This window comes from Phalacrocorax aristotelis, chromosome 1, assembly GCF_949628215.1.
Source record: "Phalacrocorax aristotelis chromosome 1, bGulAri2.1, whole genome shotgun sequence".
In the NCBI taxonomy this organism is placed as follows: domain Eukaryota; kingdom Metazoa; phylum Chordata; class Aves; order Suliformes; family Phalacrocoracidae; genus Phalacrocorax; species Phalacrocorax aristotelis.
Genome location: NC_134276.1, coordinates 11,461,292 through 11,473,839, shown reverse-complemented (window position 1 = coordinate 11,473,839; position 12,548 = coordinate 11,461,292). Strand labels below are relative to the sequence as shown.

At 41.2% G+C, this 12,548-nt stretch overlaps 1 protein-coding gene across 1 annotated transcript in view; it reads right to left on the bottom strand.

Annotated features, from left to right (window-relative positions):
* The window catches only part of FAT3 (FAT atypical cadherin 3), a 362,856-nt gene that overhangs the window by 14,538 nt on the left and 335,770 nt on the right, over nucleotides 1-12,548 (bottom strand). Inside the window, exons 23-24 of the mRNA XM_075081104.1 lie at nucleotides 2,947-3,100; nucleotides 1,018-1,673 (exon numbers count right to left, since the gene is read on the bottom strand). Of these exons, the coding sequence (XP_074937205.1) occupies nucleotides 1,018-1,673; nucleotides 2,947-3,100 (810 nt within the window). The remainder of the gene's footprint in view (nucleotides 1-1,017; nucleotides 1,674-2,946; nucleotides 3,101-12,548) is intronic.

Below are 12,548 nucleotides of genomic sequence, written 5' to 3'. Positions count from 1 at the left end.
TCCTGTTTTTCACTAGAAGACCTTAGCCAATGTCTTGCCTTAGATGAAAACGTGCAGGCCAGGGCATAGGTATGAGGCAGTGCCAGAATCCTCTCTCTTTTCCTCAATTCGTATTGCCTAAAACTACAGGACTCTGAAAGTTTCTGGATCATGGAGTTTTATTTGTCAGTTTTGGTTAAGGTCATGTTGCAGAGGGGTTGAAGATGCATTAGGGAAAACTACTAAAAAGAGGAAGCATCATAAACCCCCGCCACTGTATGCTAAAACAAACATCGCCCAGTCCATATGTCAGGTTCTGACTTGCAAGGATAGACATGTAGGGCCATAACTTTGATCCAAACCTGGTATTTCCTGCTATGGCAGAATACGTGAAGTTTGCTGCATCTCCAGCAACTTGTTCAGGAATGGAGGGGGCATTATGTCATCAGGTGAGAAACCATCAGAGCACAAATAGGGCAAGTGTGGGGATCAGAAATTTTGTGTTCACTCTGATACTGAATGCAGATGGGAATGCAATGGACTGAAAAGGTGATCCTATAAGTAGTGCATGATTTTCTGCTTCATTTCATAGGCACTGGAGAATATTAGTTCATTTGTCCCTCTGGCAAAACACGATTGCTTCTTGGAGAGGTTTAAATATTTTCAATTACCTCAGGAGACAAACAGCCCAAACCTAGCAGAGTTTATATTTGAGATTTCTGCCCCAAATTATTTTTTCCAGTAGAAAGATGATTGCATTGTATCACTTGAAGAACTAATGCTCAGAGCACTTACTCATATGTGCTTTCTGAACAAGTGAAATAAATGCATTTAGTCATACTTAATGCACAGAAGTAGAGGACTTGTATGCCTAGTTTAATTATAACCTTTCAAAATTAAACCAAATCACTTCTTTGAGAAATGTAACAATTGTAAGTGTATGAAGTTGGAGCCTTAAGAGCACGTGTGCCACTGTACCCTGAAGGGAACCAAAACCTATGGCAAGGAAAAGCGAGAGCGGCAAGCAGCACTACTTACTTTCTGTCCCAGCATCCCATGTGCTCTTCCTGATGGAGTCACAGTCGGAGCGACAGGGAGACACGGCAGGCAAGTTTGGAGCTACACTGCACACCACCACCCCCCGCCTGGCCGTCAGTATTCGAGGGGACTCGGGATGAAACGTCGTCATCTCCTGGTGCTCCACGCCAAGACCATCCACTATCTTGTCCAGGTTATTCCTTGAGTCACTCTGGAAGCATGGGGTATAGGCCATCGGCCTCACCGGGACCTGTGGAGGCCCAACCTCTTGGTAGATATTTCTGCTGTCTCCACTGTTCCTGATGTTCTTGAACTGGATGCCGTTGCTCTTGTTGAGCAGGGCAGCAGTAGCCGGATCCTGTACGAGTGTGATGTTGTTGCGGGAATAGTTCTTCCTGAATACTTTCTTACGAAAAATGATAAAGAGGACAATCAACACAAATATGACAAACAGGACCACAGCTATTCCTATCAGCTCCTCCTTGCCAACATATGAATGTCCAGCTTGTATATTGGGAACCACCACGGGGCGAAGGCCACAATATTGCCCCACATAGCCAGGGGTGCAGTTACACAGAAATGAACCAAATATGTTGACACAGGAGCCACCATTTTCACATTCTTCTCTTTCACACTCATTGATGTCTTCTTCACACCTTAAAAGAAGAAAAGGAGAGTTTGGAGTTTGGCGAACACCTAGCAAACAGCTCAGCTTGTACATGGTGATTTATGTTGGCAGGAAGATGTGCCAGGGGAGGTTTAGGTTGGGTACTAGGAAAAGGTTCTTCCCCCAGAGGCTGGTGGAGCACTGGAACAGGCTCCCCAGGGAGGCATCATGGCACCGAGCCTGACACTATTCAAGAAGCACTTGGACAACACCCTCAGAGACACGGTGTGAATTTGGGGTGTCCTGTGCAGGGACAGGAGTTGGACTTGATGATCCTTGTGGGTCTCTTCCAACTCAGGGCATTCTACGATTCTATGATTTCGTCAACGTGGTACCATTACAGTTAACACATTGCTGGTGCTTGGCAAATGATCTGATTATTATAATATTATTTAACAGTATTTCATTTTTTTTCTACAGCTATTCCATGGATTTTAAGATAATAACATGGAAACATCAAGAAGGAAAGAAGAGTTTAAACCATCTGATAGCAAAAGGCTCCTTGACCCTATTAAAGCTCACTGAACGTCACAGAGAATCTCAACCTTCTTATACTGTTTTTGGACCATCCCATGGGATTCAGTACAAAATATTAGGAGGATTCAAAGAGAAAATAGTTGAGAAAAACTACACTAAAAAATCAGAGTACTTATTTAAGAGAAGAGGAGGATATACTGTTTTAAATTATTTAGGGCTGGAGATAAAATGACCAAATATTAGAGAAGAGGGGTTAAAAAAAAGAACAGAAACCTTAGAGAGGAGAATTGGAAAGAAGAGCGGGTGACAAAAAAAAAAGGCAGAACAAAAAGTAAGACAGACTAGATGAGAAAAAAGCATGTTGATAGGCAGTTTAGGGGGTTTTCTGTTTCTACATCAAGTAGATAAATTAGGCTTTTATGTCAGGGCTAAGGTTACTAAATAATTGATCCATTAAAAAAGAAAAATTACATAGCAGCTTCCATGGGCTTTATGGGATTGCTCAAAAAGCCTTGAACTCTTAGGTGTGTATAACTCAGTGAAAACTGTCTGGAGATAACGTCCTGAAACAATAATTTAGGAGGCCAAGTTCAGAAAAACATTTCTGAACACGCAAGCCTCATGGATTTCTCAGCTGTCATTAGCTTAGACTTGAAATAAACACTAAGTTTTGGGTTATTTTTTGCTAGGTGAATCATAGCTTTGCAGTACAAAATACCTAATCAAAAAGCCCACCATCACTGAACTGAAAAGCTTCCACTGCCCACCTGGAGAGGGTCACTTACGTTACTCCTGTCAGGCCATTTTTGCAGTTGCAGATGAAAGTGTTGCCGATGGGATCACATGAGCCTCCATTCCGGCAGGGATTTGGGAAGCAGGCTGTGATTTCTGACTCACAATTCCTTCCCGTAAACTGGGAGAGGCAATTGCATTGGTAGCCTGGGAGGTGAGGGACACAAAGAAATAAATCAGAACCCTACCACTGTATCTGTCTAGAAGCAAGGGGATCCATTTGGCTACTTTACTCCAAAAAATATACTGCACTGTGGGGGAAAGGGTACTCATACTCATTCAGATATGTCTGTGTGGTCCACACTAATGCCAGTCAAGAGTTTGTTTATCTGGGATGTCTGGACAGCTGGAGCTAATGCCTACAACCAGCAACCAGAGGAATTGCTGCAGCCCATACCACCCTGATTGTCATGATTCAGATAAGAATAAATGTCATCCATAAAGAACTCTGGTCACATGAAATATTCTAGATCAAGGATTCATCTCCCAGTATTTTTGAAAATACAGACCGTATTTGCTGATAGTGGCAGCACATGCTCCTTTAGGGGCTTCACTGAAGAACAAATACATAAGCTGAGAGCTTTTCCACATCTGCCTTTCACAAGGACGACACAGTGCAGATGTGACAGTAATAAAACACTTTATAGTGATACTTACCACTTTCATAAAGCGCATCATCCAGGCATGAACTATAAAATTCATAATACCAGCTGACCTGGGCAACGCCAGCCCTAATCAGAGCTGATTATGTGCAGTGTGTGCATTAAGAGGCTGATTAATCACTGGCTACAATACATCAGACATAAGTCCACTCATGTGGAGGGGAACCCTGTAGGGGATCAAAGTCCTACTTCCACATTTCTTGCCAACAGAGGAGCAACATTAGGCTCAAAACCATTCTTGAAACCATCAGTCCACTCTGCCAAGTATCAAATGACAACCTCTTCTTTTTTTCCCTCTCCTTGTGATTTCATATGGCACAATGCCATTATTAAAAACTTTATTTAAGGTCATAAAGAAATCCAGTGAGACAATGTGTCTCTTTATATTGTGAACTGGATATTGAAATCTCAGTGCTTTTTCATTCCAAAAGAGCAAGGGTACGTTGTGAAAGCCCTTGATGACTAATGCAGTCCCTGGGATGGAAAGACTCTTAGATTAGAGATGTTGAACTAGCAAAATTTTCATAGACATCTGTAAAACACTTTGGCTGATTTTTTTTAAAAAAAAAAAACTACTTACACAATCCAAATACCCTAAACAGATGTGTAGGCAAGGTTCAAGCTCCAGTTATGGGGTTCACATACTTACTGACTATAGTATATTAAGCAACTGGAACAAGGAACCTTCCTGCCATTGATACTAGTGGCATACCTACATAAACCCTTCTGGAGTTAGAGCTGAAATGGTTGAATGCAACTCAAGATTATCAGATGTCAAGCTGATGTAGCTGAAATATCATCCCTCAGTGGTGAGCTTTTTAAACATATTTTTAAAGATTCTGTATCTATACATCTGAAAAAAAAACAAACCTCAAAACATATTTTAAAAGCCACTGTTCTAGGAAACAAGGCAGGAATTTCCAGACCAGTTACAAGGAAAAGAATTTCATGGAAACAATATGGAAAAACCCAGTGGAGGCATGAGGCGAAAGCAATTCTGCATTAAGACTCCCACATCTTTTATGTCCTATCCGTTTCAATTTGCCTTGTTCAGTTACTCTAATTGAATTCTTTCAGGAGGAGAGGCTTTAGAGAACAAACTTGGAACCAGACTTGCTGGTGTATTCAGTCAGGAGTCCAATACTATTTAATTGAAGATAAATGAAATAGATACTCAAATATCATGCTGTTTCATTGGCCTACTACAAGAAGGGAGATAGAAGCACTGCTGCTTTCAAGGTTGCAGAATTAAGAAGGGAAATGATTCAACTTTGGAGATTCCTGGAAAGCATGTTTAGTCATCATCAACAAGACAGGATTATTTTTTGGTGTCTTATACGTATCTCACTCAGACAATGAAACCAACTTGCTAGACCTGTAGAGATCTGGGTCTGAAGAATTTCAAAACTGTGACTGCACTAGGCATTGCATTTTGATGTCATCCCTATGGGAGATTTATTGTTAGTTGGCAAAGTAGCTGAACTAGAAATACCATAGGCAGAAGTCACAGCATAAATAAATAAGGCTCTTCCAGTGCATCATTCTATGACTGAACAGTGACATCTATAGTTCAGAAATTTACAGTAATGCTTTATATATATTTTTACGGTCTCAACAAGTTTAAGCAAAATGAAAATGTTCAATTCAAATATAAAGCATTTTATTCATAAACAAATCTGTTGCCTTATATAATAGCAAAATAGTTATGTTCTTCTATTTGTTATCTGATATTTTAAACCTACCTAACTTTAAAGTGACTTTAAAAACCAAATTTCTGTACCTATGTTACTAGCTGCCAATCATTTGCAAGACAAAGCCTTTGAATCACTTTCTTTTCATGTCTTGAGTTTGTTTAAGCTGATTAAGTCCTGGGTTCTCGCTCTGTAACATATTCTGTTACATTTATTCACTGCATAAAACTTCAGAAATATTGATTTGGTAAAAAAAAATCCTTTTATCACCAAGAATAAAAGGAACATGGATTAATTAGTTATTATTATTGCCTATTGTTTATATTAAAGATGCACCAACTTCAGACAACATTTTATACTAAGAGGAGATGAAACTGAATGCTCCAAATAGGTCAGAGCTCTACTGGGCAATGTATGAACAAGACCAAATAGAAAGTCTGCTTCTGAAAGCCTCATTTTTGACTGAATTTGATTTAATGATGGTGGAACACAGTCAGATATTAGAAGATTGAAGTATTCAGCATAGGTTCTAAGTCTAGGGATCAAAGTTAGAAATAAAAAAAGCAATAAAACAAGACATTCTTAAATTACAATATTTATCACTGACTATTCCTCCTGTTGGAAGCACTGCCATACACCTGCCAACTCTGAGCCACTGGCAAAAGACACAGAACTTTCTCGTGACACACATGCTCAGAGCTGCAAAGCATTCACCCGAGAGGTCTCCAACACAGTAAAGCATATGTCAAAATTCACGGAGTAGGGAAGTGAAGAGCTGATACAATGGCTCAGTACACAGCATATATCGTCTCGGCCAGCAGGCTTGCCAGACCTTTTATGCTTCTCCAAACCTCTCGGCAGAGGCTAAAATTTTGCCCACTACTGCACATTGTAGCCACAAAGTGCAATAGTAAAGAAAACCCTTTTGGTCAGGCTTGCATCTTGGGCCTAACAATGAATTTTTATCACGCTTTTAATTTAATATCCCAGTAATGTATCATGCATTTCTTCCTACTCGTTTAGCACAAGAATAATAAGCAAACCTTCCACATCTGAGGACAACAGATCTGAAGAAAAGGCTAAGTGCCCTGTCCTCTCAGCAGGGGATGGAAAAACCCTTTCAAGCAATCTCTTGTTCACAATGAAGGCACTGCAAGTCTTGGAAATTCATCAACATTTACGATCATACAGTCCATCTGAATTCCCTCCAAGAGATATGAAAGTTTCATTTTGCATGGTGGTGCTGGAAAATGTTGGTCTGTGTTCTCCAAGGCAGCAAATTTTGTGACGCCACGACTATATTGCTTCAGAGGGAAACAGTGGAAAAATATAGAAAGCTCTGGTAAACACATCTTCAATGCTGCTGGGGCGGGACAATAATACTTTCAGCATGTGCCACAGTATCCTGCACCAACAGCTGTCCTAAGAGCCACAACAAGCTATGAGCAATGATATAGCCATTTTAGATTATATCTACATTAGCAAGCCCTGCAGAGCAACAGCAGTGGGTCTGTGGAGCAAAACAGCTGGTGCTGAGGACCCAGCACCCTCAGTGCACACATTTCAGGGCTTTAAGATCATGTTATCAGCACTCCTGGTGCCCGTCTTCTAGCTCAGCACTGTCCAGAAGGAAGCCTGGTCCTACCCTTCAAGACCTCACCTCTCCACCACGGGAACCAAAGCACAGCGAGAGGGAATCTTACTAAGATTCACATCAAAGCTCATTTATAATCTAAAACATTTATTTAGGCATAGCCCTCTACACATAGACTTGGGCTTTCTGGTTGTTTTATAAGGCTTCTCTCATGCTCCTCTGCTAATCTAAGCCTCCTCCATGTAGCTGAGTCTTACCTTCTCACTTTGACTCCAAGAGTTTCTTTTCCTGCCTTGTTGGCATGTCCCTGTCCAGAGGAAAAGGGATTTTCAGCCCAGACCTTACCAAAGCACAACACACTGTGAGCGAGGACACCACACAGGCTTCCTGCCTATACCTGTGTTTGCTTGGCACTTAATAAGCAGAGACAGTGGCAAAAGGCAGGCATGGTGCCATCAGCAGATGGGATGCTGTTATGCAGCAAACGTCTCTGTTGGTAGGATTCCCAGCCTGAGCATCTGAATGTCTGTCTATCCTCAGGTTTACTTGGCTTTATTAAAAAGGATGTTCCGAACTGCTGCCAATTCTTTTTTTTGAACATGTGTATGCTCCTGTTCCTATTTATCACGTGCAAGAAGACTGGCTTTTATCTGTTACGTGCTTTGGCTTTTGCATTTAATCTCCCCATGTAGTTTCTTTCCCTGCTGTGCAGCTCGACCTGACAAACTCAATGTCCTTGGCCCTGCTCACACAGCATTTCATGGCAAGTTAACTGATGAGAAGAACTGAAGGTGAAGAGGACCTCTCCCAGCATTTGTATTTTGGTATGTTTATAGACATACCAGGCCACGTTCAAGAACTGTGTGTTCTTCAGCCATACATATTCCTGCCACTTCAGATTTAACTTATCCGTCTTCAAACAGATGATTGCCTCGTGCCACTAGTTGGTATGAAAAGGAACCTCACTCTTTGTTAAACTGGTGCTTTCTGTGTAAGGATTGGCGTGTATGTGCTTTGAAACGGGGAATTTAAATCCAGATGTCTAAAAGCATAGCTACAAAAAAGATTAAAATCCCCCAAACTTCTAAAAAGCTTTTAAAAATTAAATGATGTGCATTTGGTATGCTCACATTACAGCATGCTGGTTTGTTTGTGTGTGTGAAAAGATTGAGAACCTAAGTAAGACCAGGTCAGTTTATGGGTATTAATACACCCATTTTTCCCTACTGTCATTCTTATGAATTACTTAATCCTCAAAAACTCCCCTGTGTCAATGTTGCCAACATGCTTTAAAACATGTATTAAAACCACTGCCTAAGTGCCAGATTGCATTTTTCCCTCTCTTTGGATTTTCATATAATCATAGAATCATAGAATCGTTAAGGTTGGAAAAGACCCTTAAGATCATTGAGTCCAACCGCTAACCTACCACTGCCAAATTTTAATTCTGTTCACCAAAAAACCTAAAAATGAAAAAACAAGGGGAGGGGGAAGCAATGACTTTCTGTTCTCACAGTCTGCCCACAGTCCTTGACTCAGTAGATATTTCTGCTTAAATGCTCCGTGTTCAAATAAGATTGTCTACGCATATAAGCCATTTACTTCAATCAAAGCCAGATGTATTATATAGGATTGATGAAATTAAAAGGAAGTAACTATACTTATAATTGCAGGCTTTACAAGCACGAGGTTTCTCTCTGTGGTTGAAAAGCTTGGCGCAGTGTTTGGATTCGATTACAGTAAAACTTTCTATTGCTGTGATTGCTCATGTTGTTATTCATGCAGATAAACACACATTTACTATTGGCAGACATGGTAATGCCACTCTATTATTAAGATTGTGTGACATTTCCCATTTTGAGACCTCATATTCAGCAGCTTATAGCTTAACCACAGTTTAAACACTTGGTTGAATTTTCTTGGGAAATTTCAGTCCAAAGAACCAAGCTGTTTCTGAAAGTCATTCTGTTTGTCAGGTTTCAAAATGTTAACAACTTTCTTTAAAAATAGCTTCGCTGACCTGTATTTATGGGTAGGGACTGAAAAGTCTGGAAGAATGTGGCCTGTATTTCAGGGCTGTGGTTTTCAGTGTCTCCAAGAAAATTGTCCTAAAGCCGTATATAGCTCTTAGCTGCCAGACCTGGTGAGTGCTTGTCCCCCTTTCCCAGCCCTTTTTATGCATGCATGGGATCTCCCTGCAGGGTCCCTGGACACGCAGCGCCCTCTCTCTAACCGCCAACAACATTGGGCATACGCTGCTGCTGCGGAACTTGGTTCAGACCCATGGGAACACGAGTGCAAGCAGAGGTTCAGGCCATGGTTGCTTTCTGCTGGCCCAGAAACCAGATTTTGAAAGCAGAGTTTTTCTGTGCTCTCGGCGATGTCCCAGAGCATGTGAGCTACCCATACGTTCTCCTGCAGGCTAAAATTCTCATCTTGCCTCCGGTTCAATGTGCAGAGAGGTTAGACAGAAAAAGCCAGCATGGGTCAACTAGCCCTATGCCAACTCTCCCTTCAGGGCAGTACCTTTGCAGTCAGTCCCAAGCTGTCCTTGAGTCAGGAGCTTCGAAGTTGCTATGAATTTACCCACACAAACCCACGCATCAGTGTGGACATGCTCCTAGTGCGTGCAAAGCATTGCTTTAGCAATTCCCCAAACAGGGCTGTAATATTATCCTGTTCCCGTAACCACTGGATGAAGTGGAAGGTAATCAGAGGCAGCTTTCTGTTGCTGGTGAACAGGGCAGTAGGAGTTTCTATTGAAAGGAAGATCTCACAACAGGAATACTATTATCAAGGTTTGTGTTTCAGATGATCAATTTATGCAAATTATATGTAAATTAGACATGGCCCCTTTGATTTCTGGCATGTAGCCAGCAACTCTTTCATGTTATAATGTTGGGTAACCTTTGCTTGACTGTTTTCTTTTAAAGTTAGCTCTAAATCTGAGCTTTCTTTTTTTCTGTCTTAATTTCCTTGTAAAGCACAGTAGGGTTTTTGTAAGAAAAAGGATGTTAACAGTATATGAAAACTGCTCTGTAAAATTCAAATTAGAGGATTTATTTATTAAAACAAATCCTATCATTATGCCAAATACAGTCTGTTTAGGAAAAGAAACATTATTCTCCAGAAACTTTACCAGGAGGATAATAGCATAGAAAACATTAGTCAAGAGATCCTGATGCTACTGAATGCCCTGGGATTGGGAAAAGGAACTTTGCACAGTATATTTTTTAATGCCTCCCCCCACCAAAAAAGAAAAAAGCTGCCATTTTCTTTCTTAAGATAAAAAATGAAGAGTTATTACTTAGATTTTCTATTTTAAGGAAAGTCAGCTGCTAACGTCTATGTCAGCAAAAACAATGGCTGATGATTCTTAAATGCATGTTGCAATTTGTGGCTCCACAACTAGCATTTGCTGTTGGGCTCGCCGCTCTATGGAATTTAATTACGTGGCCTTTTTGCATATGGAGGACACTAACAACAGAATCACTTTGCCTGGTGGAAACAAAAATGCCTGTGCCTTCGCCTTGTGGTCTGGGTTGCAGAACCACTGATGGACGGTCAGGGCCCATTGTGCTGGAATGATGGCTTTATAACAATCCTTTATTTACATACACTGCTGAGGCAGGAAAAACAGCAAACAGATTTTCTAACGGCAGGCAGCTGAAACATCCCTGCAGGGCATGTGCCCCCTCACCGAGGCAGAAACGCAGGCAAGTTAAATCAGTTCCGTGACTGCTTTCCAGCAGCGAGTTATGTTGACATGAAAATGGTGCGTGCCATTCCAGTAATAAAATGGGTCTAATCTTCAGTGCCGCCTGTTTCTCCCCAACCCCACTACTCCCCTCAGTTTGAATTGGCATGCACGTGGTACTGGGAAAAAAAAAATTACTGTAAAACGTTTTGTTAGAAAGGTTTCAATTTACTCATCACGAGATTGCTGAGCAATACTGTAAATAGACTCAAATAAAATCAATAGAAGGAGCTGTTGTCGTGCTTGCTAGGATGTTAGCTTGGCAAATGGTTAACCTCATTTATTAAGTATGGAGTCTGAATCAAAGCCATGTTACGTCCATGTACATATTACAGCAGTATTTCCTAGGGATTTAAATAATCTTGCTTAGCAGTTCTCTCAGTGGCTGCAGCATTCGTCTGCCTCAGAATGATTTTCTTTTGCCCTTGTGCAGCACTCCTTTTCTTTCCTTCCCTTGGTAAGTAAAGACCCTTAATGACACAGACAAGGAGTGTTTGTCCTCATGCTGCACATCACATCCTGGCTTGCCAGCACTACACTTCATTCCTCCCGACTGTCCTCCCATCTCCTTCCACCAACAGCAAAGCCGACAGCACCCCTGACCACCCTTTGCCCTGGCACAGGAGAAAAGGTGGCTGAATCAAAGCCAAGGATCCAGAGGAGGTGCTAGCTGAGATATCTCAGCACCAGAAAACCCACATTGTCAGGGCTTACTCTATAAGGGCGGGTTATCCAGATGAGAAACTTCCGTCTGAGAGCCAGCTAAAGCCTTGAAAACGAAACTGTTCTAAAGTTCCTGAAGTTTAGAAAAATCTACTTGGGGGAGGGTGATCAGAAAGGCAGTATGAGAACAAGGCTTAAAACAATGAAAAACATAAATAACAATTACAGGTGAAAGGGAAATTTCCAAGCAGAAAGCCCTGGAGAGTGGTTAAATGGTCCATAAAAAATGAGTTTAGTGGGAACTTCCCTAGGGAACCATGACCAAAACCACTGAACATAAGTGGATGGAAAGCTCTGAACTTGCAGAAGACCTCTCTGTTGAGCATCGTCCTTTTCAGAGGAAGTTTTAGTCTGGCAGAAAAGATGAGAAATGCTGCTGCTAATACAATATGGGGAACTGGAAGGGAGACCCGTAGACTGCAGAGAAAGAATAGCCCGAGGAAAGTTCCTACATGTATGCCATTTGCTTTTTTCCTGCTAAGATGTTGACTGTTCTTATGGTCTGGTAACTTGTGCACTACAGTACTGGGTAGGAAGTCACTGGCACCAAATCACACAAACCACCGTACAACCACTGGATACAAAACTCCAGCAGAAGCACAGTTTAAATCAATGGCCTATAAACTTTGGATATTACTTAGACCTTGAAGCACTCAGGCCTCCGCGGAAGCTGTAAAATACACTTCGGGGTGTTTTATAATAGGGCAGCCTTGCTGTTTTCTGTGCAGACATGTAATCAAATTACTCACTTAAAAAAGGACCAAGGTGTTTGTGGACAGCTCAATAATTATTTGTGACAGCTTCAGAAACAGAGAAAGGCAACAGTGCTGTTGCATCTGTGATGGACATCTGAAATCACCATCTTTGTGTACAGCCTTCGATGCTGTAAATGGATCCTGAAAAATCCAGCTGAGCATTACAGTAATTGTAATTCTATTGGTTTCTATAGAAATAGGATTATCCTAACAGCCAATAAATCAATTTCCTCCTGGAACACTAATGCAATGAGAAGGGGCACCATTTCACTGTTATTTATAGAGCAAACAGCTTTTATACAATTTGCAATACCTATCAGAGTTTTATAGAGTTCATGAGATTTTTCAAGCATGTTGCTGCATAAAACCATCTCTGGCAATAAATTATAGAGGAAAATGGGGAGGGGGGAAGC